Below are 26,097 nucleotides of genomic sequence, written 5' to 3'. Positions count from 1 at the left end.
ACGTGGCAGACATTTTCCATAATTGAATGAGGTAAATCTGTAGCACCAAGGTTTTGACAAATATGTATTCAAAGCACACAATAAAAGCACTTTATCAAAAAAACATTGTATTGGGCTTGGAAAAAAACAATATTTCAACTTTTCTAACCTAGTGGTCCTCACAGTATAGTCTCCTGACCTGCAGCATCAGCATCTCATGTGAACTTGTTAGAAATGAAAAATCTCAGGTCCACTGAGTCAGAAGCTCAGAGGTGGAGCCTAGAAATCAGCACTGAAGCCCACCAGGTGATCTGATGCACTCTAACGTTTGAGAACCACTGTGCTAACACTTCCTGAATATATTAGATTAAACAAGGTGCATCTAAGTAAAAGACTAGAAAGTATAACTTACAGCCAATCTTACTGATATCTTTTTGATATATTTTCAATAAACTTAAAAATAAATGTCTCTGATGACTGGGCAACAAACACTTTTGAGAGTCAAGTATTGTCAATTCTTTGATTTCAACAAAATCAAAGAACTCAAGTCAGAAGATCATTAAATATAATTTTTATAATTTGGGGAAATTCTGATGTAGATCAAGGAATTATAAGGTCTATCCTTATCTATTTATTGATGTGAACTAGATTTCCAACTTACATCTATAAAAAAGAAAAACAGACACTTGATGCTGAACCCAATTTCATTCGAGGAACAAAAATTATTCATTCAGACACACACTGGAGCAATATTTTCCAGAGAACTAGGGAAAAAAGTCTTGTTCATCTCATTAAGAGATGCACTTCCAACAATTTTACTTTTTATTTAATAATTATAAAAATTTGTAATGTATTTACTATTGTTTGATGTACTGTTTATTACTAAAACTTGTAATGATAAAATAAAATTTTAAATACTTAGAGCTTTATGGGTAACAGGAAATTGAAAAATTTTAAATTAAAATGTCTAAATTTATAGCTGAGAAGTATTGATAGGATGGATGATTATGAGTTCAAGGAGAAAGAAGGATATTATATAATATTTCATATTGAGTGTGTATTTTCTAAAAGGATGATGGTTAAGTATCAGGATTCCACAAAAAGTGCTATAATTTTTATTTTAAAATGTCAATTTAGGGGCCGGCCTGGTGGTATACTGGTTAGGTTCACACACTCGGCTTTGGCGGCCCAGGTTTCATGGGTTCAGGTGCTGGGTACAGACCTGCACACTGCTCATCAAGACATGCTGTGGTGGCAGCCCACATACAAAACAGAGGAGGACTGGCACAGATGTTAGCTCTGGGACACTCTTCCTCACCAAAAAAAAAAAAAAAAAAAGATGTCAATTTAATAGACATAAAAAACATTATGTGCAACTAAACTATGATGAAAAATTCAGATGTCAACCTAAAAATGGGCCAAAGGTTACATAAGTTTTCATAGTGATGAGGGAAAGTGAGAAACAAGTTTGAAGATGACCATTCCATAAGAAAGCAGTATTAAACAAACTATAGGGGAAAAAAGCTAAACTATAAATGGTAACTAATCAGAAAATTAAAAGCTCTCATTCATGACGAGCAAGTAATAAAGTACTGACCAGCTCAAAAATGAACTCTTTCAGCCCCTTAGAAGTCTATTCTCACCTCTCTTAATTAATTACTACATATATGAGCAAGGCACCGACTCTCAATATTTCATCTTGTCCATTTGCCAAATGAGGACCAAATCTTAGGGAGGTTCATTTGTTCAGATCACAGGTCAGTGATAAGGCAAAAGATGGTAGCTTTCATCAGAATGACCCCTGAATATTCTTCAAATGGCCCCTTATAGTTCAGTGGATTACTGACAATTTATTAATTCTTCTAACTCTTTGTTGGACAGTTTCCCCATGGCCCTCAATTAATTTAATCTCCAGTTTTTTCTTTGAGGATAAGAACAAATCCCCACCATCCACTTAACTGGCAATATGAATTGTTTCATTTCTTTTCCAAGGTTGAGAAACTTAATATTCTGACCATTGATTCCCCAATATGCACCGGCTGTTTAACATCTGTTGCCTGTGGGTGAAAGCTCATTGAGTAGATTAGCAGTCAAAAATTACCTAATTTTTTCATGACTTCTATTATTTGCTCAGTTCTGTTAGTTGAATTCAGGTAAGTTAAATGCACATATATTACAACTCTACTATATATGTCAGCAGGACATAACGGAAATCAATGAAATATTTTATATATATTACATACTTTGCTTAAATAGAGTACATAATTTTGGTACTATGGGTTAAAGTAGAAGAGAGACTGGGACCATGATTAAATGAGAGGAGAACAAGAAAGCTGGAGAGACATGATGAGAGTGTGAACTGGCAATGGAAGACTGTCTTTAGGAAGACTCAAGAAGATCTGGTGATTAAATGGATGTAGTAAAGATTACGGATAACGAGATTTTTGTTTTAAGGGTAGTGCGGGATGTTGAGAAAGATCTGAGTGTATTTCTATGCTGAAAGGAAGCAGGTAAAGAAAGAGAGGTTTAAGATACAGGAATGAGGAAAGAGGAAAGCCAACACTCAGAGCCCAGAGTAAGAAGTTAACATCTCCTCCTGAGACAAGGTGAAGCAGAAGGACAATGAGTTCAGATACTAATAAGCTTCTAAGTGAAGGGGTAAGAAGTTGAAGAAATTCATATCGCACAGTCTCCACATTAACTGCAAAGTGAGAGGTAGGATCAACTGAGAAAATGAGCATCCTCCATTTAAAAAAGTACAAGGAAAGAGAAACGTCTTGGGAACGGTGGGAGAGCAGGTGAGGGGAAAGATGGATTGTTTTTGTTAGGACAAATGAAGGTGGAGAAGGCACTCTACAAGAAGGGTGAGAATAATAAAATATAAAAATGACTCCTAATGAGCCAGGAGAAAGAAGTCCAAGGACTGAAGAGAATGCTGGTTATTAGTCAGTTCTGAATTCTAATTAAAGATATCTGAGTTACACAGAATTGACCTAAGGAACCCTAGGAAGGGTGCACAAGTGCAGGTATACACACGTGGATGTGTTTGTATATATATGCACGTGTGTGATCCTAGGGTCTGATTCTGTGGTGTTTGGCCCAAGATTTAGGAGTATTGGGGGTGTTACACTTAGGTATTCTGATGACCATCTGAGAGAATGATAACGTAAGATATGATTAATCTAGTCCTGGTGTATCAATTTCCAATGACCAAAATCACAAATAAGAAGCCCATTGGGTCACTTCTTATTGCTCTCACAGTTGTGAATATCTAATGTCCCACACTCTCAATCCTTTCCAACTTCATTTCTCTATTATACTGTTCTTCTTCTGTGCTCACCGTGATCCTGCTGCTCCTAGAACATATAATATCTAAGAAATTAAAAGTACATCCTCGAGTACTCCTTTAGCCTACTCTACTGTAACATACCAGTTCCCTGTACTGCATATTTCAATTTATCCTTAGCATTAAATCTTACACACCAAAAATCATACTGAAAAAGATTATGTAAAAACACTAACCTGGGGCAGATGCTACATGGGTCTGGGTTTGGACTTGCTCTACAGCTTGTGGCCTAATTTCAGATAAAACTTGATGACTGGAGCTTGGATGTTCGACGAGTTTTACTGCAGCTAGTGCATCAGGGCCAAACATCTGAATATCCATAGAAACCAGACACACTAACATGTCTAAAATAAATTAAAAACCAATAGTTATTCATCAATAATATTATAAAACAATCACATTGCTGAAAAACATGGTGTACAGAATACTGCTTCTCAAATGCCAGTCTATTAATCATTGTACATCAGAATTACCTGTGGATCTTTAAAGAAGATTTTTAGGCTTACTCTCTGAAGACTGATTTAGTCGTTCTGGAGTTGGGGTTAGGTATCTTTATTTTTAAAAAGCTTTCCAAGTCATTCTGATGTGTGGCCAGACTTAAGAACCACTGATAAGCAAAGTGACACCTTAATTTCTCAATAATAATACTTTTTAAGTCAAGTTGTTATTAACTCTGACTTCAGTATTCACACCAAAGAAAGAAATCATTTGAATCACTGAGTAAAACGCTAACACGATATGCTTTAGTAAGTATGTTTAAAACTGACAATCCACTAAGAAGGTAAGAGTTCATGATTTTAAAGACAGTACCACTACCAGCAACTTCTAGGAAGAGAAGGAAGCTTGTTTCACTCAGTTTTAGTTGCTTAATAGTAGCAGCTGACCATATGAAACAGAAAGACCTACTCCACACAGAGTCACATAGCAGTTTTGTTGATTTCAAATTTGATATATAGTCAAAGAAATAAAGAGAAGGAATAAGGATTACTGACAGCCACATATACCCTGGTCTCTATATGACAGAATTTTCTTGGCTCATCTAAAACAGGCAGAAAGACTAATGTAAACAAGTGTGTCTGAAAGTGTAAGGACTCCCCAAAATAAACAACAAACTCCAAATATCAATTGTGACTTTCTATAACACCACAATAAATATTTTTTCCACAATAAAGAAAACAAACTTTTCTTGGGTTTAGTCTTACCTATGCTCTTTTCTACTTTTGCAATCTTTGTGCAAGCTACGTCTCCCATTTCTGTGAGCATATATAGCACCTCGAGTGTTGAGATTACGAGCAGCACATCAGGTAAAGTGAGATGACAAATGATCTCTCTGTATGAGTCCTGATCGACATATTCACAAATCAAAACACCATTATCTTCTGCTTTGCAAAGATTTCCCAAAATTTCCATGCCTGAAAAGCATACACACAAACATGTATGTGTTTTTTAACAGATGACAAAAAGTTTGCATACTTAGAGAATGAGAAACATAAGTGAGCACTTACCCCTCATCTTCAAAAATCTATCCCTTGACATTAGGCATTTTGTAACAGTATGAAACATCAGATGTGTAGTTTTAAAATCAACAGGGTCCAATAAAAGCTGGAAAAAACAAACGACACTATCATTTAGGTAGGCTTCTTCCAGTGCTGTGTATTTCAAACTTAATAAAAATGAACAGAACAATGCTGCATAACTTTAAATGTAATTACTGTGAGAACAGCCATCACTAAATTTGGAGCATCATTTCAAATATTTCTTTTTTGTCCACAAAAGTGTGTGATACTTCTATAATACCACTTTAGGCAAAAACTATATGTAAGCATTTAATATTGTAAAAATGGCAAATATAATAATGCCACATCCTAAAATTTTAAAGTAAATATTGCTAACTATGAAAACTGTTTTAAGTTACTGACACATGCTTACCTCAGCTGCAATATTTCCTAACGTGTCAAGGCCCAATTGCCTTAGAGAAATAAAATGACTATGTGCAGAAAGTAAGAGGAAACGAAGACAGGTACGATTAGCTGCCAAGAGCTTAACGTTGCCCTCCTCAAAGGAAAGATTTCGCAAAATCACTGCAATCTGAAGTACCCGTTGTCCTTCAATATCATTAATGCCCAGCTTTCGAGGTGGATGAAATAAAGATTCCCAAATCCATTCTCCTGAAGTACCTTCTATAACAGAAAATACATATTTTACTTAAAATGCCATTTCATTTAATACTATTAATATTCCAAAGTTATTTAAAATTTTTTCTCATTGACTTACCATGAGACTTGTTTCTGTCAGAAATGAGGTCACGTACTTCATTATCGTCAACAATATCTTTCCAAAACTGTAATGAGAAATTATTACACTTAATTCTGACAACTTGAAACAACTATTACTTTAAAAATAGTCACACGTACTATAAAACTATAATATTCCTACTTTTTTTTAGTTTATGTAGATATCATTATATTCTACATATTTAATTCTTTGACATACATGCTTGATTTTCTACAGTTTAAGGTACTAACATAATAAACTATCATTATGGACCCAGGGTTCTTAGCCTGGGGTCCAAAGATCCCTAAAAGTTCTACGAAAGAAATTAGAGCATCTGTGAACTTGAATGGGGAGAGAAAATGACATCTTTATGTTCATTAACTTCTAACTAAAGTTTAGCATTTGCTTAGCATTTTCTTCATCTCTGAATGTTAGACGAGAAACCACAGTAATATCAGCAGTATTTGTGACATTGTTATCAATATGCATTACAGATATTTTCAGGTCACTTTATAGCTATGGAACATATCTAGAAATAGTGTTTATGCTCATCAGTACTTGGAAATTGATAGTTATTAATCTCATTAGTAAACTGCACACAATCACAGTACAGTCATGCGTTGCTTAACGATGGGGATACGTTCTGAGAAGTGCGTCGTTAGCTGATTTCGTCGTTGTGCAAACATCATCGAGTGTACTTACACAAACCCAGATGGCATAGCCTACTATACTCCTAGGCTATACGGTGTTGCCTATTGTTCTTAGGCTACAAACCTGTACAGCATGTTACTGTAGTGAATACTGTTGGCAACTGTAACACAATGGTAAGTATTTGTGGATTTAAACATGTCTAAACATAGAAATGGTGCAGTAAAAACACAGTAGAGGACACAAACAATGGTACACTTGTATAGGGCACTTACCATGAATGGAGTTTGCAAATCTGGAGGTTCCTCTGGGTGAGTCAGTGAGTGAGTGAGTGGTGAGTGAATATGAAGGCCTAGGACATTATTGCACACTAGTGTAGACTTTATAAACACTGTACACTTAGGCTACACTAAATTTATAAAAAAAATTTTTATTTCTTCAATAATAACTAACCTTAGCTTACGGTAACTTTTTTACTTTATAAACTTTTCAATTTTCTTTTAACTTTTTGACTCTTGTAATAACACTTAGCTTAAAACACAAACACGTTGTACAAATGTACAAAATCTTTTTTATGTCTTTATTCTGTAACGTTTTTGCTATTTTAAAATTTTTTGCTTTTTAAACTTTTTTGTTAAAAACTAAGACACAAACACACACATTAGTCTAGGTCTACACAGGGTTGGGATCATCAATATCACTGTCTTCCACCTCTACATCTTGTCCCACTGGAAGGTCTTCAGGGGCATAGGTAGTCATGCCCTCCCATGAAGCCATCTCCAATGCCTTCTTCTAGAGTACCTCCTGAAGGATCTGCTTGACACTCTTCTTGAGGAGGTGTCACTCTTTTCAGAAATATATCTGTGGTAGTTTGCTTGTTTTCTTTCTTCCTTTTTTTTTTTTTGAGGAAGATTAGCCCTGAGCTAATGTCTGCTGCCAATCCTCCTCTTTTTTGCTGAGGAAGACTGGCCCTGAGCTAGCATCCATGCCCATTTTCCTCTACTTTCTATGCGGGACGCCTGCCACAGTATGGCTTAACAAGTGGTACGCAAGTCTGCATCTGGGATCTGAACCAGCAAACCCCAGGCTGCCAAAGCAGAACATACAAACTCAATCTCTGTGCCACCAGGCTAGCCCGTTTCTTTTTTTCATCACAGATTTGCTTATAAGCAGATAACACACCACGAACACTCTTCTCTATTAATCAAACACTTTCACTGTTGGGGTCCATGTTTTTAAACTTTTTAAGAAGCATGTTGAAGTCTTCAAAAGCTTCCACTAAACCTTTTACTATGAATTTTCTTGGGGTTCTTCTTCTTTTTCTTCCGCAGCTTCCTTTTCTCTTGCCTGTTCTTTAGCTATGCGTTCCTGTTCCAGTTCCAACAATTCCTCATTAGTCAATTCCTCAGGAAGCACTGCTAGAAGCTCCTCAGTGTCATCCACATCCACACTCAGGTTAAAGTTGTTCGCCTTCTCAACCACAGCCTTGTTGATTTTTGTAGGCTCCTCATCCTTGGCAGATCCTTTGAAGTCACGGATGAACCTCTTGAGTTTCTTCTTCCAGATGCCATTCATACACTCCTTGGTGACATCACCCCAAGCCCAAGCAAGGTTCTTGAAGCAGTCACAGATGTTGTAATCCTTCCAGAATTGGATCACTGTCTTCCTCAGTTGCAGCAATAGCCTAGGCAAAGGTCCTCCTCAGGTAGTAGGCCTTCAAAGCTGCTATTAACTCCTTGATCTATTGGTTGGATCCAGGAGGTAGTGTTTGGAGGGAGAAACACAGCTTCAACATTGGGATGAAGGTCACCAATAAAAGGAAGATGCCTGAGAGTATTATCAACAATAGGCAAAATCTTCAAAGGTTATGTTATTCTCCAAACAGTACTTCTCCATTTCACTGGCACAGCAATTCAGGAGGGCATTTCGGAAAAGGAGCTTGGTCATCCATGACTTCTTATTGTTCCTGTAGGACAGAGGCAGTGTGTGCTGATACGCTTGAAGGCCCTGGGGTTCCAACTGTGCTAGATCACAAGGGGTTTCAATTTGCAGCCTGCAACACTGTCCCCAAGCAAGACTGTTACCCTCTCCTTAAAAGCCTTGAAACCTAACACTGACTGGGCTTCCTTAAGGATGAAAGTCCTTTTAGGCATCCTTTTCCAGAACAGGGAGGTTTCATTCATATTGAATATTTTCTCTGGCAAGTAATTATACTCTATAATCAGCTTATCTAGAGTTTCCAAAAATTCTTCAGCTGGCTTCACATCAGCACTCACAGACTCACCACTCACTTTCACATTGTGTAATGAATAATGATTCTTGAATAGTTTAAACTACCCAGAGATAGCAGTAAATTCAACATCGTAGGCAGGTCCAGCCTTTTCTTTCAACATTGCAAACAAACCTTTTGCTTTGGCCATGATCATCATGGTGTTCAGAAGAATACGATTCTGTGTGTGGTCTTAACTCAGGTCATTAGAAGTTTCTTCATGTCTGATTTGGCCCTTTTCAGATTCTGGATTGTCTCGTTGCGTTCAATGAAGCAGATCCTTTAACAACTGTCACTTTATTCTTGTTCTTCAAGATTGTAGCTATGGTGGAATGGGACGTGCCTGACTGGTGAGCAATAACCATCACTAATTTTCCACCTTCGTAATCTTTAATCACTCAATTTCATTTCCAGGTCAATCACCCAACGTGGCCTCCTACTGGTAACATCAGCACTGGATTTTGTACGCTTAGGGGCCATGATAAACAAAACAAGAGGAGATTAAATAAAGCAATAAATAAATAAAACAATAGACATGAGATGTTTATGAGGCTGCCACTTGTGTAACATAGCATACTGTTTTACAGTAAACTTTTTTTAACAAGTAGAAAGAGTATACTCTAAAATAAGTATAGTACTACACTATATTTATATACTATAGCTATTTGCTATAAATACATAAATCAGTAACATAGCTGTTTGTTATCATTATCACGTATTATGTATTGTACATAATTGTATGTGCTATACTTTTATATGACCGACAGCACAGTAGGTTTATTTATACCAGCATCAATACAAACACGTGAGTAATGCACTGTGCTATGATGTTACAATGGCTGCGATGTCTCTAGGCAATAGGAATTTTTCAGCTCCATTATAATCTTATGGGACCACCACTGTGTATGCAGTCCATTGTTGACCAAAATGTCACTATGCAGCACATGACTGTATGCCCGTTTACAGACACTTCTGAGACATAGCTGGCTAGCTACTAAGTAAATCCACATGCAGAAAAAAAATCAACAGCAAGTGGCGAACTTATGTGTACACAAATTGGTAACCCATATATTTAAGTTGCTTTCCACTATCCCATGTCTGTTTTTTGATCCATATGTGAGAGGAGATGAGTCAAAGTCCTCTGTTTAATGTTCTTTTTCAGTCTAAGAAAGAAATGCCTTTATACTGATACATCTATACAAAATGAACTTTAACTTCAACTTGTCTATGCCATTTAACTGTCTTGTCTTGCTTCTTTGGTACTAATAAAGAAGCACATGGGCTATTAGTTCACTTTTTACTTCTAAACATTCTGGTATGTATATTTCAAAACAATTGTATTTTATTTTTTGGAATTCAGGTTCTTTTGCATTTAAAGCCACTCATCTGAGAAAAGATCCACCACCAAGAGGACTCACAACACAAAAAAACTCATGATAAAAAATACTTAGTAACAATAAAAAAAGAACTAGATATAAGAAGAAAAAAGACAATGTTCAATAACCAAGAAAAAAGTGCCACAGGGAATTCAAACAATAAAGATATCAGACATGGAATTTAAAATGATCATGGATAATAAAGAAATAAAAGACTGAAAATTCTGGCAAATAAATGGAAACTATAAGAAAGAACTAAACAGAAATTTTAGAACTGAAAATAAGAACTCAATAGATGGATTTAACAACTGAGTAGATACAACTCAAGAAGAAATTACTGAACTGGAAGTGACAGCAGAAGAAAATATCAAGTTGGAAGCAAAAAGAGACAAAAGGACAATAGAAAAAAAGTATGCAAGACACAGGACATCCAGTGAAAAGTTCTAACAAAAATAACTGGAGTTCCTGAGGAAGGAGAGAGAAGGGGTAGGAACAGATGTTTGAAGAGACAGAGCAGAGAATTTTCTAAAACAATTGAAAGAGGTCAGCCCTACAGATGTAAGAAGCACTCTAAAGTCCAAGAAAGATAAATAAAAATGTATAGAAACATCATAAAATTCCTAGAGAGTAAATACAAAGAGAAAACTCCTAAATGTAAAGAGAAATAAAAAGGACAGATAACCTTGAAAAAGATAAGTAAAATGACAGTAAACTTTGTAAAAGAAATAGTGGAATCCACAAGACAATGGGATATTTTCAAAGTGATGGAAGAAAATAACAGCCTAACTAGAATCTTTATACAGTGAAAGGGCTCTTCAAAAATGAAGATGAAATAAAGACATTTCTGATAAATGAAAACTGAGACAACTCATCATCTGCAAATCTGCACTGAAGAAAAACCTGTGAAAAAATTGACGTGGTTCAAACCAAAATAAATATTAAATGAATAAAATAATTAAAAAATGTTTTATAGGGTAAAAATATACATAAAATTAAAATCTAGGAAAAATGCTTGGAAGAAACTTTTGCTCAGGCCATAATGGAGTCACTGATACATAAACCAATGTGCATTAAACAACTGTTTTCAGAGACTGGACAACAAGCAATGCAAAACTGTAATCACTGAAAGATGGGAAACAAATGAGATGAGCCCAATGACTGCCCCATTTTTCACATGGACACTCTTTCTAGACTCTGAAACAGGGACAATAAACCCAAGAGATCATAGCATCACAAAGCTGAGGAAACTGATCAGAGGTCAGCAAGGCCAACACAGCTAGAATTTGAGAGCAAATTTACAAGAAAGGAGGGGCAGGGAAGAGAATGAGTTCCATGAATCCGCAGAAGGATGCCACAGCTAAGTACTAAACTATGAGCATGTATAGTCAAACTCCAAAACGCCAGGCAAAAAAAGAGAACCACCACTAAGGAGCTATATAGATGTATCTTGCTTCACTTTTCTTGTGCTTCAGTTTATTGCACTTCATAGATACTGCATTTTTTCACAAGACCCTCCAACAACAAAAAGATTATGACTCTGAAGGCTGAGAAGACAGTTAGTATTTTTTATCAATAAAGTTTTGGGTTTTTTTTCAGTGAGGAAGATTGGCCCTGAGCTAACATCTGTGCCGATTTTCCTCTATTTTGTATGTGGGATGCTGCCACAGCATGGCTTGATGAGTGGTGTGTAGGTCTGTGCCTGGGATCTGAAACCGTGAACCCCAGGCTACCAAAGCGGAGCATGCCAACTTAACCACTATGCCACCACGCCAGCCCTAATAAAATAAAGGCACAGCCCTAATAAAATTAAAATAAAAATTTTTTAATTAAAGTATATACATTGTTTTTTTTTTTTTTACATAATGCTATCACACTCAATAGACTATAGTAGGGTATAAACATAACTTTTATATATATTGGGAAACCAAAAAACTTGTGTGACTTGATGTCTTGCAATATTGCTTTATTGTAGTGGCCTGGAACTGAACCCACAGTATCTCCAAGGTATGCCTGTAACTGCACAATCACCAAAACAGAGAAAACTCATTATATATCCAGCTACTTTAGCAGAAATCCAAAAAAGGCTATGTCTTAGGAGTAGAGATAAATTAGTCCTAGAGTAAAGGCTAATCTATACCAGTCATAACAAAGCTTAAAAACATTCTAAAGGATCAAGATCATACATATCAATTAAAAATCATGCCAGAACAAAGATTAACATTCTTTAAAAATACCAAAATCCAGACACTAAGTAATGTAACATTCTCAATATCCATATCTAATTAAAAAATTACTAGACATACGAAGAATGTAGGAAATGACACATAACTAAGACAAAAATCAATTTCAACAAAAACAGATCCAGAAATGATAAAGATAATGGAATCAGCAGACAAGGACTTTAAAACAAGTATTATTAACTATGATCAAGGATTTAAAGGAAAATACAAACTAATTAGGCGAAATATGGGATGATATAAGAGAAAATCAAATGGAATTTCTAGGCTTGAAAAACATAATATCTGAAATAAAAAATACTAGATGGGCTTACCTGGAGAAGAGAACATAAAAACATAACAACAGGAACTATCCACAATGAAGTATACAGAAAGAAAAAAGGTCTAAAAACAATTAACAGAACCACAGTGGCCTGTGGAACAGTATTGTGGTCTAACATGTATAAACACAGTTCCAGGAAAACTGGAGGGGAAAGCATAAAATTTGAAGAAATAATTGTCAAACACTTTCCAAATTTATGAAAAATACCAAATCAAGAAGCTAAATAAACTCCAAGCAAGAAAAGCAAAGAAAATCACAACAAAACTCATTAGAAATCAATGATAAAGAGAACACCTTAAAAGCAGTCAGAGAAAACATATCATAGACAGAAAAACAATAAGAATGAAACTGACTTCTGGTTAGTAACAATGCAAATCAGATGGCAATGAAATTTTACCTTTAAAGTGCTCAGATAACCCCCTAAAACACACAATTTTATACCCAGCAAAAAAAAACCTTCAAACAAAGGCAAAATAAAATTTTCAGGAAAATAAAAGCTGAGAGCCAAAACTCAAACACATCAGTAGTTTCATAAAGTAAAAATGGTCTGAACACATTGATGAAAAGGAAGAAACTGCAGAAAAGGTACTCTGAGGGAAGGGGGTAGCAAGATCCAACTATAAGCCATCTATAAGAAACACTACATATAAAACCACAGGTGAAAAGCATAAGGATGGAAAAAGATACATCATGAAAACATTAATCATAAGAAAGCTGGTATAGATAAATAATAAAAAATCAGATAAAACAATCAGACAAGAGATTTCAGGACAAGGGATACTACTAGAGGTCGGGGGAACATTTCATAATGATAAAAGCTTTATCATCAAGAAAATATAATAATCTTAAAAGTATATGCAAACTAATAACAGAGGTTCAAAATATATGAAGCAGGGGCCAGCCCAGTGGCACAGCAGTTAAGCTCGCATGTTCCGCTTCTCTGCGGCTCGGGGTTTGCTGGTTCGGATCCCAGGAGGGGACATGGCACCGCTTGGCACGCCATGCTGTGGTAGGCATCCCACATATAAAGTAGAGGAAGATGGGCACGGATGTGAGATCAGGGCCAGTATTCCTCAGCAAAAAAAGAGGAGGACTGGCAGTAGTTAGCTCAGAGCTAATCTTCCTCAAAAAAAAAAAACACATGAAGCAAAAGCTGACAGAAATGAAAGGGGATATAAACATTCATAATTCCAACACTCATCTCTCAGGAAATCATAGAACAATTATATAGAAAACAGTAACGATAACGGAAATCTTAATACTGTCAACCACCTTGACTTAACTGTTATCAATAACACTACATCCAACAACAGTAGAACACATTCTTTCAAGTGCGATGAAATATTCACCAAGAAAGACCATATGCTGAGCCATAAAACAAGTCCTGATAAGTTTAAAAGGACTGAAATCATATAGAATATGTTCTCTGACAACAATGAAATGTGATTAAAACTCAGTAATGACAGTAATACTAACAATAAAAGCTAGTTTGAAAATGAACAATCAGAAGTTAAACAGTACACTTCTATATAACCCATGAATCAAAGAAAGAATCACAAGTGAACTAAGAAAATATCTTGAACTAAATGATAATGAAAATACACCATAAAATTTGTAGGATGTAGCTAAAGTAGTTTATAGAGGGAACTGATAGCTTTATATATGCTATCAGATATGAAGAAAAGTTTAAAACCAATGGTCTAAGATTCTACTTCAAGAAGCTTGAAAAAGAGCAAAGTAATGCATAATAAAAGTAGCATGTAAGTCAAAAGTAAGTAAATGGAGATGGAGTTGTTCTATTGTCCCTGCACCATCTAAGAAGTGGTATCAATTTATTAAATTACTACGGACTAAAATTATAATCTCTAATGTAATCAATGAGAGAACAGAAAACATGTAGAAATACCAAACTGAGGAGACAGAAAACTAAGTAATAAACAATAGTCAGCGAAATCAATTTAAAAAAAAAAGGAAGAAGGGAAAAAAAAAAGCTGAGCAGACAGGACATAGAGAAACCAATTCAAAACATGGTAAATTTAAACACAATTATATCAAAATTACATTTAACGTAAATGGAATAAATGCACTAATTTAAAAACAAAATTTTTTACACTGAAAAAAAGCCCAAATATATGTTGTTTCCAAAAAAATCATCTAAAATATAAGTTGAAAGTAAAATATGAACCACATAAACACCACCTAAATGGAAGCTGATGTAATTATATTGATATCAGACCAAAAAAAAGTAGACTTAAAGGTAAAAAAGGACACTTTATTATGCATTCGACTGACCAGAAAAATATTACAACTATATTTGTGTGCACTAAATAACATGGACTCAAAATGAAAACACAGTATCAGATCTATAAGGAAAAAGAGTCACACCCACAAACTAGGTGTTTTTAACATGCCTCTCTCCATAAATGGAGAAATAAACAGGAAAAGAACCAATACTGATGTGGAAATAAGAATATTATGATTAACTGTGCTGGCCTAACTTGACATATATAGAAATTTATACCTACAACTTCAGAATACATCTTATTTTCAAATATACACAGTGTTCATAAATCTGATCAATGCTACACTACCAAATAAATGGTGCAAACATTTCAAAGGTTTAAAATTATACAGAGTATGTTTGCTCTGAATATAGTGAAATTCAGATAGATATTAATAAGAAAATGGAAACTAGAAAAACTTTCTGTTTTTGGAAATTAAGAAAATTCTCTTCTAAATAATTCTTGTATCAAAGAGGAAGTCATAATGAAAATCAGAAGATATTTTAAACTGAGTTATAATGAAAACATGAAATATCAAAACTAGAAGAATAAAGTTAAATGTGTACTTAGAGGGAATTTTATGCCTTTAAATGTATGTATTAGAATGTATGTACTAGAAAAACTAAAAACAAAAACCAATGATGTTAGCACCAGCTCAAGAAGTTAGAAAAAGTGTGGCAAATTAAACTCAAAGAATATAGCATACAGAAAGAAATATAAAGAGCAGAAATAAATGAAAACATACAACAGAGGTAATCATCTAATTATCTTCAACATATTTGTGTCTTCTTGACTGCCTGTGATTAGTGAATATACTGACAACCTCCACTTCCCATTGTGACTGCATATATAAAAAAACTTTTTGAGCATCGTACATTTTATTCACTAATTTTCTGGAGTTATGGAAATGATCTGCTTAACTATAATCAAGATGCTTGGCTTTAAATGGGTGGAGTGAGGATAGGATATAGGACTTTGGGTCAGTTTGTAAAGTGGGGAATTAGAAATACAACTCCATGTGACGGTGAGAAATAGGAAGGTCTAATCCCCTCAAAGAAAAGGAGATAAAAGAGACTGATACCTCTACTTGAGCTTTGAGTTATAAACAATCCCAGCCTGTTCCACGGCTCTCAAGGGTTCGGTTTTATTGTCAGAGTCGTCAGAAAATCTCCAATGAGGAAATTAATATAAACTCATTCTGACCAGTATTTCCTTTAAACTGACTGGCAAACGTAACACAGAAGTAGAGAAACTCTCCATCAAATCTGTACAAAACTCCGACAGAAGTAAGTTTGCTCAAATTTATAAACCAACATTATAAAACACAAAAGAATAATGCACCATCAGTTACAGCGAGTGAAATTAGAGTTGCAAGAGGCTTAGATATTAGAATTATCAGATACGTGTTTGTATGTGTACATATTTAATTTATAGTTTATAAATTTACACATAACATATATTTACACTTATATTTATATATTATACACTTAATTTATACATAACCTAAATTATATTAATAAATATTTTAAATATATACATATTTTTAAAATTATTAAAAGCATAAAAGGAGAAGATCAAAAAGGGCAAATCTGAAAAAATACAAAGAAAATTTCTAGAAATTAAAACACACTCACTAAAATAAAACTTAAACGAGTCAAGCGGCATATTAAGACACAGCTGAAGAGTAAGTAACCTGAAAAACAGTCCTAAGAAAATTACCCAGACAGCTGCTCAGAATGTGGGTATTCTCAAGATTTATTGCTTTTGTTATAGATGTATTATTCTTAGAAATCAATGTATAATAAATAAGAACATTATTACGGCTTATTAGCTATTCTGCAAGATTTTTTTTACTCAACTTAATCCCAACTTTTAAACAGGTATCTTTATGTATTATGCTAAGTATCATGTATATAAAATGAGCAACCATTGATCCTTGGCCCTTGGCTACATGTAACTCAATGGTCCAGTATTTTAATTTTGTGAATTACCTTAACAAAATCTCTATCAGTCTTCTCCTTCCATTCTTCTCCAAATACAGTAGAAAAGGATCCTAAAGCTAAAAGAATAAACAGTATATTCAGTAAAACAAAATTATTTCTTTCACTTAATTCCTTAAAGGTTTGGAAAAACAGTAAAAAAAAAAAAAGAACATATATATATTTAAAGATTGGCACCTGAGCTAACATCTGTGCCAATCTCCTTTTCTTCTCCTTCTCCCCGAAGCCCCCTAGTACACAGTTGTATATTCTAGCTGTAGGTCCTTCTGGTTGTGTAAAAATACATTTTAAGACACCTTGTTCACTGCAAATTATTTCATAGTAAATGACAGAAAGCCATGATAATGTCTTTTGAAATATAGTTTTTAAAATAGGAAATTTAAAGAAAATTTATGTCTCTACAAACTAAAAATACCCAACTCATCTTCATAATAGTTATATAAATAAGAAAAAAAAACTAAGGGTACTATAATAGTTACTCTGCATTAGTTTTCATTTGTAGAGAAGAAAAATACTAAAAAGTCAAACTGATGCTATTACTATTAGATTGCCAAACTGTTATAATTTTAAATCTTCAGATTAATTTAAAAAATAATTGTGTAATTCATATTTCAAATAAAATAGCGCAAGGCATTCTTTGGAAATAATTCCCACAAATGAAACCTCCTTTAAGAGACATTCTTAGGCCTACAGCTTGTTTGCATTTCTTGATAAAGTCGTTTTAGGAGGAGAGTCAAAGCTGCCTCTTAATAACACCCTGCCCCGACGTCCTACAACAAAGGTTAAGGCATACAGGTAAATGTTGTATCATTTTCTTCTCCTTTATGTTGCTACCTCATATTGTCAGCTATGGGACCAGAAAGTAAAGCAGTATGATAAAATGTCAAAGCTATAACATAATATGCATCTCCCTTTAGAAATGAGGTAAATGCTTTCATCAACAATCAGATTAATTCTGTAATGAAAGCTACTGCTCTTGGAATGCAGAAAGAAAACTATACAGTGCCAAGTGTTAACAGAAAAACCAGTTTTATGAATGTAATTCTACAAAAAAACAAAATTAAACCTCTTTAATGGATGTGTTGTGAGACAAGCATAACAAATGGATATATTTTCTGTTGTAAGAAATTTACTGAATCTGTAGTCTTCTTTTGCCTTTAGTATAGACCTAATATTTACTTAATATTGAGTAATATTGTAAAGCACTTAGGCTAGACTAAGAATTTTCATTGGGAAAGTATTAAAAAGTGAGAACAGAAACACTTTAACATAAATTACATTTATCAAGGAATTTTAATATTGATAGGGCCATAGGAAATAGGGTCATAAGGAAATGAGATAAAGAACAGATGTGAAAGTTTTTAATAAATAAACTAACTATAGTGACCTAAAGAAGAATTTTATAAAATATCAAACTTACATATAAGTAGCAGTTTAATCAGAAAAATAAAGCCCACACACCACTAAAGAAAGACAAGGTTTTGTTTGTTTGTCCTGAAAAAATCTTATAAAGAAAAACTTCACTGGCAAAAGAATACTGGATGGAAATATAAGATGGAAAAATTAAAATTTTTGTCGCATGGAATTTTTATCATACTTCTTCAAACACACAAAATGTATAAACATTCCACACTTTCAAAGGAAGTGGCATCTACATTTATCTGTCAATTAAAATTCCACGCCTTAAAAAATAAATAAAAACTTTTCAAAAGCCTAACCAAATCAAATATACCCATAATTCTCAAACTCAAAGAAATTATTTTCATAATGCAAAACACCATCATTTTAAGTTTAGGGTCTTCGTAAAGTCCCTATGTAGTCTAGAACTCTAAACTTCTGACTGTTGGAATGACAGAAACATTCCTTAAATAGCATTTGCTAAATTATTAATGTTTTAGATTGCTGTGCTGCATAATAATTTAGTCTTTTAGATAAATAAAAGTGCCTAAAGAATGCAAGAAGTAAACGGGGGGTCGGGGGGGTTGGCCCCATGGCCAAGTGGTTAAGTTTGCATGCTCCGCTTCAGCGGACCGTGGTTTCGCTGGTTCAGATCCCGGGTGTGGACATGGCACTGATCATTGGGCCATGTTGAGGCGGCGTCCCACATGCCACAACTAGAAAGACCCACAACTAAAAAATATACAACTATCTACTTGGGGGATTTGGGGAGAAAAAGCAGGGGAAAAAAAAAAGAGATTGGCAACAGTTGTTAGCTCAGGTGCCAATCTTTAAAAAAAAAAAAAAGAAGTAAACTGGGTCTAAAATATCATGCCTCAGTGCACCAAAAGTGGTAAGATTATTTCTATCATATATATATTTGTAATCCTTATTCAGTGATTAAATGGAAGACTTCACTAAAATTATTCTTGTTTAAGAATATTTATCCTTTCAAAAAACTTCATTTTAAGGTTTCTAAAAAATGTGAAACAATTTTAAACTCCATTCTATATTAAATGCTGAAAGACATCTTAAATGATCCAAATAAAATATTAGGAACCAAGGAATATGAAAGAGAGAAGGAAATTCACAAAATTTACATCTTTGAAGTTATGACAGAAACTGAGAAGTCCTGATCTTTGTTCCTTCTCCATGTAACTAAGAATAGTTTCAGGCACAGTAAGAAACTAATTTTCGCTTTTGTTTAAACTAATTTTAAAATTATCTTCACACGAAATAAGTGCATATCAAATTTTAAGGAATCTTACTTAGATAATCCCAAATAAAATTGTTTGAAGAGTGCACTACTTGACCTAAATCAAACTGCAGAAAAATGAACTCATTTGCAAACATGTCACTATTTAAAGATAAAAACAAAAAGTCATCAATCTATAAAATATAAGAAATTCTCAGACTGTGTTTACTGTGCTATATGTATAGTTTCCTATATGATAAAATAATTTCAATAATTTCAATATGTCAATACCTTATCCTTTAATAGGATATAATTCTAGCAAAAGAACTTACAACGGTATCGGGGTAGAATGAGGATAGAGAAGCAAGAAAAAATTTTATATCAATACCATGTAGCTGATATAGTTTTGTTTTTTTCTTTTTGGTGAGGAAGATTGTCACTTAGCTAACATCAGTGCCAATCTTCCTCAATTTCTTTGTATGCGGGAAGCTGCCACAGCATGGTTTGATAAATGGTGTGTAGGTTCATGCCTGGGATCCAAACCCACAAACCCCAGGCCACTTAAGTGGAGAGTGCCAACTTCACCTATTACGCTACCAGATGGGCCCCTGACATAGGAATTTTAAAAAGAAAAACTAGGGGCAGGAAAAGATTGCAAAACATATTTTCCAAACCTTATTAAACTATGAAACTACAAATAACGAACTGAGCAATTTGGTCTGAAAAGTAACCTAGATTTAATAGGAGATAATTTCATAGAAAATAACGCATTTGACTTACAAAAACCTACAACTACAAATCCTACAAGTAAAAGGGATATGAAATATTTGATAAATTTTATTTTGATTATTTAGGCAGCAAATTGTCAAATGCATTGACCTAAATTGTTTAGTTAGAAATTATAACCACACCCTAGCAGAAATACACTAAAGCAAAACAATTTCTTCCAGCTCCTAGTTTTCTCTATTAGAATTTCGTATCAAAGAAATCTTCTCAAATCAAGAAACCCATATATTACTCTAAGAAAAAAAAATCAAGATTTTTATTTCAAAAGCTCTAGTGAGACTAAATTATTATTCAAATATTTAAGGTTTAAAAAAATCCAAACATTCATTATTTTAAATAATACATTTACTATAATAAAAGCAAATAAAGAATGCTATTATATTGACTAACAAAAAGTACTTTTCTCCTTAAAAATCTTTTAAAAAAAAATCTATAACCCCTTTCTAGAATGATCATACAATATGTTCAGCTTAAAACTTACTGTCATCAAACACTCCGGCATTAGCAAGTAATAAAGTGATGATTTTAGGGTCTTTTTCAAGTTGCATGACGTGTTTGCTTTCATTTGATAGGAGAGTGCATACATTAATAGCGAAGTCCACTTCATTTGGGAGTCCAGATAATAGTGAAAGCACCAATTTATTATAATCATTTGGCGAATTGAAGTCCATAGACAGGCCATAACTTTGACGCAGATAATCTAACAAAGATAAAAACAAAAACACCTTATATCAAGGATTTGAAACGATTATGGTTAATATCTTCTGAATATGGAACAAAAGCTTGTTTTCTTTTATAAAATATAAACTGAGTAGAAGTTTTAAAGAGTTCAACTTTCTAAATTTCTTAAGTTAAAATTATAATCTTCAAAAAATATTAAAGTACAAAACATGTACATATCCTCTTGGATATCACTGCCAAATTATTATTGTATCAATTTTAATTTTCCTAATCTACACTTTTAACTCTTGCATTTCAAGAAACTTATTTTGATTTTTATATACTGTAAGCCAGGCAGACTGGTTCCTTTAAAATTTGTAGCAAGAATGTGTTCTTAGACACACTGGCTACCTTCTTTACCTAGTTATAGGAGAATTATTACTTTTTTAGGTCAGATTTATTGCAATATAATTAACATACTAAAATTTATGCTTTTTAGTTCTATAGTTCTGAGTTTTGACAAACACAGCCTTTTAACCACAACCACAAGGAAAATATAGAGTATTTCCATCACCCCAAAAAGTTTCTTTATGCTCCTTTGTAGTCAATCCCTTCCTCTACCCACAGACAACCAGTGATCCACTTTCTGTTCCTACAGCTTTATTTCAAATTGCCAAATAAACAGAATCATACAGTATGTAGCCTTTTGTATCTGATATCTTTCATTTAGCAAAATGCTTTTCAGGTTAATATCCATGTTGATGTGTCTATCAGTGGTTTGGTCTTTGATTGCTATAGTATGGATGTAACACAATTTCTTTATCCATTCCGTCCGTATTTGAGGGACATTTGGACTATTTCCAGTTTTTGGCACTTACAAATACAGTTGCTATAAAGGTACACATACAGGACTTTCTGCAGATATATTTTTCATTTTTCTTAGATTGCTGAGTAACACATAAATGTTTAACTTTGTAAGAAACTGTGAAACTGTTTCCAAAGTAGGTGGAACATCTTGCCTTTCTGCCAGCAAGTAGAAAGTTCCTGTTGCTCTGCACCCTTGTCAGCACTTAATATTGTCTGTTTTAAGTATTCTGAATGAGTCACTTATCTAATATTTGTTTTGTAAATATTTTCTTCCAGATCGTGCCTTGTCTTTTTATTTTCTTAACAGTGTCTTTGAAGAGCAGAAGGTTTAATTTTGATGAAGTCTTTTGATTTACAAATTTTTACCTTTATAGTTCATGCTTTTGTGTCCTAAGAAATCTTTTCCTAACCCAAAGTAACTAAGATTTTCTGTAGGAGAATTAATTTAAAACACTTTCGAAACTTTGAAGATAGGGAAGATGGGCTTACAGAAACTATATATTAAATAATCACTATATATATATTATATATATATAAGAAAATATACATATATAAGAAAATGTTATATTTCTAGAAATACTGACTCTTAATTGGGGCAGGTTAGGACTTGGACGCTATGCCCTTAGACATATATATCCCAAGTACATTTTTCACATAAAGATATAACTAGTTTTACAGGAAGAGGCAAGAAAATAAGAGTTAGAAAACTTCTAGACAAAACATTTCAGAAACATTTGGATTTAAAGAAATTTTTTTTAAAAACCTCACTAAATGGAATCCAAGTAGGAATCTATTGTTCCAACACGCCACAGAAGAAAATGATGTAGGTAAGAAATTTCTTCATTTCTCACTGTAGACATCTGAGGAAACACCCCTTCAATTCTAAAATATTCTAGGAATTTCTCCAATAATATAATGATGAAGTGTCACAATATAGTTATAAATGACAATGACACAGATTCTTTACCATATTTAAGGCTAAAGAATAATATGTTTATTTTTATAGTCTTGATAAATGAAATTTCTCATAAATAACATAAAATAACTATCTGGAAAAAAAGTAACAAAACTGTGAATATAGGAATAGATTTTGACAGTTCTATACTGTACACTGGAATTGATCATCAAAAGCCAACTCTCAGTAACAGTTAAGTTTCTAGATTCCACAAAACTTTCAGGCAAATCTCTTCAATAGAAAAAAATTTGGAACCCACATTCAATGTCTGTCACAGTCTTGTTTATGTGCTTTCCATATGATCTTAGAATTGTTCCGTTTGCTACTGAAGAATATCAGACACCATCAGATACTGAATTCAATACATCCCTACCTGAATGACTTTGCCAAAGACATCTCCAATTAAAATGAAATGAATACATATGATAACTATGAAAAGTCCCTTAATTATATTAGGCTTGGTAAAGATGCCTGAGACAATGTGGGAGAAAATGCTTACAAGATTTTAAGAACCTCACTTCCCTTCCCCAGGGAGACATGACTTAACAGCTACAATTTTATAATCAGAATAGGATTAGAAATAATTTTCAACATTCTTGACTCAAAGTTTATACAAACAGATCACTGCTGACAAATTTAATTTAATCTGAGACAATCACTACTCTTTGATTTCAGTTTAGAGGAAAGAGAGGATTGTTCCTGGAGTGCTGTTTATATTGCAGGAATTAGACAACACACTCTTTCCATTGATATTGGCAGTGATTGTTGTAGTCCAAATCTCTCTTAGAATACGGAACATTTAAAGGAAAATCTTTGCTCAAATACAAATGATAAAGCTAAAAAAGAAATCTTCCTGTATAAGCTTTTCCAAATTTAAGCACCAAAAATGCAAATGGACAGGGTGCTTGGCCTCCTTTCATCAAAATGACTGGATTAAATTAAATGACCACTAAAATCCTGGCTAGCTCTAAAATTCTACAATTCTATTAATTTCAATGAACTGGCATTTGTCAATTTTGCCTTTCACAATTTTTCTACTAAAGATACTACAAATAAGTTTTTATTTTAATTTGAAAATTAACCAAAATTTTAATTTAAAAAATGTAAGAGAAGATGAAGAAAAAGTCCTTAATAATCCACCCTGTAATTCCGTAAAACTTACTGTATCAAAATCAATACCAAGGAAAAAAGAATAGAAAAAGAAGGAAACCAAAGGATTAGGTATTTATGTCAAGGAAAAGAATGAAAAAACTATGCAAATAAATGACAAAATCATCATATATTGCACGCAATGTTTAATAATCCTAAAGTTCAAATCAAAATCTGTTCAATATTTTTTGCCACTTAAAGTCACTGGGCAAAAGGAGTCAATATCCTTAAAAGAAAACTTGGTCCCATATTCTACCAACGTACAATATTCAATTATGACAATTACCAGTAGAATTGCACTTCATACCAAATATCCTGGAGCTACTGCCAACTGAATTTATTATATTACCTTTCAAAATATTGTTTTAGACTAGCTTTCCCTAATATCAACAATGTTTACGTATCTCTAGGTAAACACATTTATCTAAATACATTTATTCAAACCTATAAGGAGAGTAAGGCTGTATGATCAAAGATGTGGACACGAATCTTTTAAAGGTTCTAACTAAAATTTCCTCAAGGCTTTTCAACTGCCACTATGTTATTCTATTTTGGTGTTTATTTAAAACACAAACACACACACACACACACACACAATTTGACAGCCATGAAGCTTAGTATATTTTCCTTAATGACATTTGAAAAGAATCATCAGTAAAGGATTTGTTTTATATATTGATAATCATGTTAATTTTTAGAACACTGTTATAATTGTTGCTATGGCTCCTTCTAGAAAAATAGAAAGCACCTTCAAATTTATAAAATGCTGCTCTAAAATACTACCTCTTTTCAGTTTGAACCAGACATATTGCAGTCTGATGTTTCCCAGTAATTTCTAGTTTCCTTCCTTTCATCAGTCCCCAACCCTGATTTTGTCAAACATGTTACATATGTTACGTAACTGCTAAGATTCTCCTTAAAAAAAGACAGACATATGACAGCATCAGAAAGGAGTTATTATAACACCAGGTTAAGCAATTCTGTCATTCCCTTAACTTGTGTAGCTCTATCAATGACTTTTATTAGGCTCCTGAAATACCAGAAATATTCCACACCTTATCTCTTAAAGTAAATCAGTTTTAATTGAAAAGGGGCAAAAAAAAAACAGATCCAGAAAAAATTTCATTTTAAACAGGCTCAAATGTAGAAATGGGTCAGTTTGGCGAGCTGTAATAGCAGACACCAAACTCTAAGCTACAAGAATGGACATTTCTGCTGTTACTGTAATATAGGAACCACAAAGAGTTATAAAGTCGAAAAAGGTCTTAAAGGTCATTAGTAGAATGTCTCATTCAATGTAGGAATACCCTCTGTAACATCCTTGAATTAGATTATGGTCATTAGCCCTGTTTAGGAACAAGGAACATATCACCTAACAAGTCACTCCATTTTATTTTATCAGCTTAAACTATTAACAAGATCTTCCATACGGTGACTTAAAATGTTCTCCTTTAGCCTTGGTTCTTGAGGTAATAACTACTGATTAAAAATAAAGCTAAGTTTGCTTTGCACTCACCACCACTCCCACCCCAACTACACAAAAGCATCAGATGAAGCCTCCTCTAATGAAGAGCACAGATTCTAGGAAAGTCTGCTTCTTCAGTTACTACTGACTGGGGAAGAAATATGGAGTCAAATTTATCACGAAAGAAACTTTGAAAATAGACAATGGAAAAAAAAAATAGTGATGCTGGCACAAAGGAGAGAACTTAAATATAAGGACTACCTATAAGACACTGGGACTAGTACCAACGAAAAATAATAAATATCAAGATAACTGTATATTTTATAAAGAACATACCCTTGTTCTCCAAGACATATTTCCTCTTTTTTAGGCCAAATGGTGATTGAAGAAAAGAGATGCTTATCTCCTCAGAGCTCTCTTGCTAGTCAACACAGTCCCAACTCCCAGAGCCACTAAACACTGGAACCTCCATCTACTCTGCCTCAAGAACCTCTTTATTAGAGTCAACCTGATTATTTCCAATTTCAGTCCTGTTCTTTTTAGCTTCAGATTCCTCTATAATCAGTATAAGAAGACTTAAACGAAAAAAATCTTATTCCTGGTACCACGGCAGGAAAATAGTCAAATAGAAACATTTCTGAGGAATTCTGGTGCTGGGAATTCCAATAATCGTAGAAAATCTAGTAGATGCTATCTGAGTATTCTTGGCTTCCCCAATCCTAACAGAACCTTCCTTTTCTCATCTTAGTGACTATTCAGTTTAAACTGATCATTAGCCAAAGAAATAAGAAAAAAACTTCACTTGAAAGTATAGGTATTTGTAACTGAAAATTCTTGCAACTAAAAATCT

The 26,097-nt window shown here is 33.6% G+C and overlaps 1 protein-coding gene across 4 annotated transcripts in view; it reads right to left on the bottom strand.

Annotated features, from left to right (window-relative positions):
• The window catches only part of ARID2 (AT-rich interaction domain 2), a 161,247-nt gene that overhangs the window by 56,321 nt on the left and 78,829 nt on the right, over positions 1-26,097 (bottom strand). For all 4 annotated transcript variants that reach the window (XM_070621117.1, XM_070621118.1, XM_070621119.1 and 1 more), the window contains 7 exons: positions 20,633-20,851; positions 16,725-16,792; positions 5,600-5,666; positions 5,255-5,505; positions 4,831-4,927; positions 4,528-4,737; positions 3,502-3,669 (listed from right to left, as the gene is read on the bottom strand). In XM_070621117.1, the coding sequence (XP_070477218.1) occupies positions 3,502-3,669; positions 4,528-4,737; positions 4,831-4,927; positions 5,255-5,505; positions 5,600-5,666; positions 16,725-16,792; positions 20,633-20,851 (1,080 nt within the window). The remainder of the gene's footprint in view (positions 1-3,501; positions 3,670-4,527; positions 4,738-4,830; positions 4,928-5,254; positions 5,506-5,599; positions 5,667-16,724; positions 16,793-20,632; positions 20,852-26,097) is intronic.

Source organism: Equus przewalskii, chromosome 5 (genome assembly GCF_037783145.1).
Source record: "Equus przewalskii isolate Varuska chromosome 5, EquPr2, whole genome shotgun sequence".
Lineage (NCBI taxonomy): Eukaryota > Metazoa > Chordata > Mammalia > Perissodactyla > Equidae > Equus > Equus przewalskii.
The sequence above is the reverse complement of the archived record's forward strand: the minus strand, read 5'-3'. Positions and strand labels throughout refer to the sequence as shown.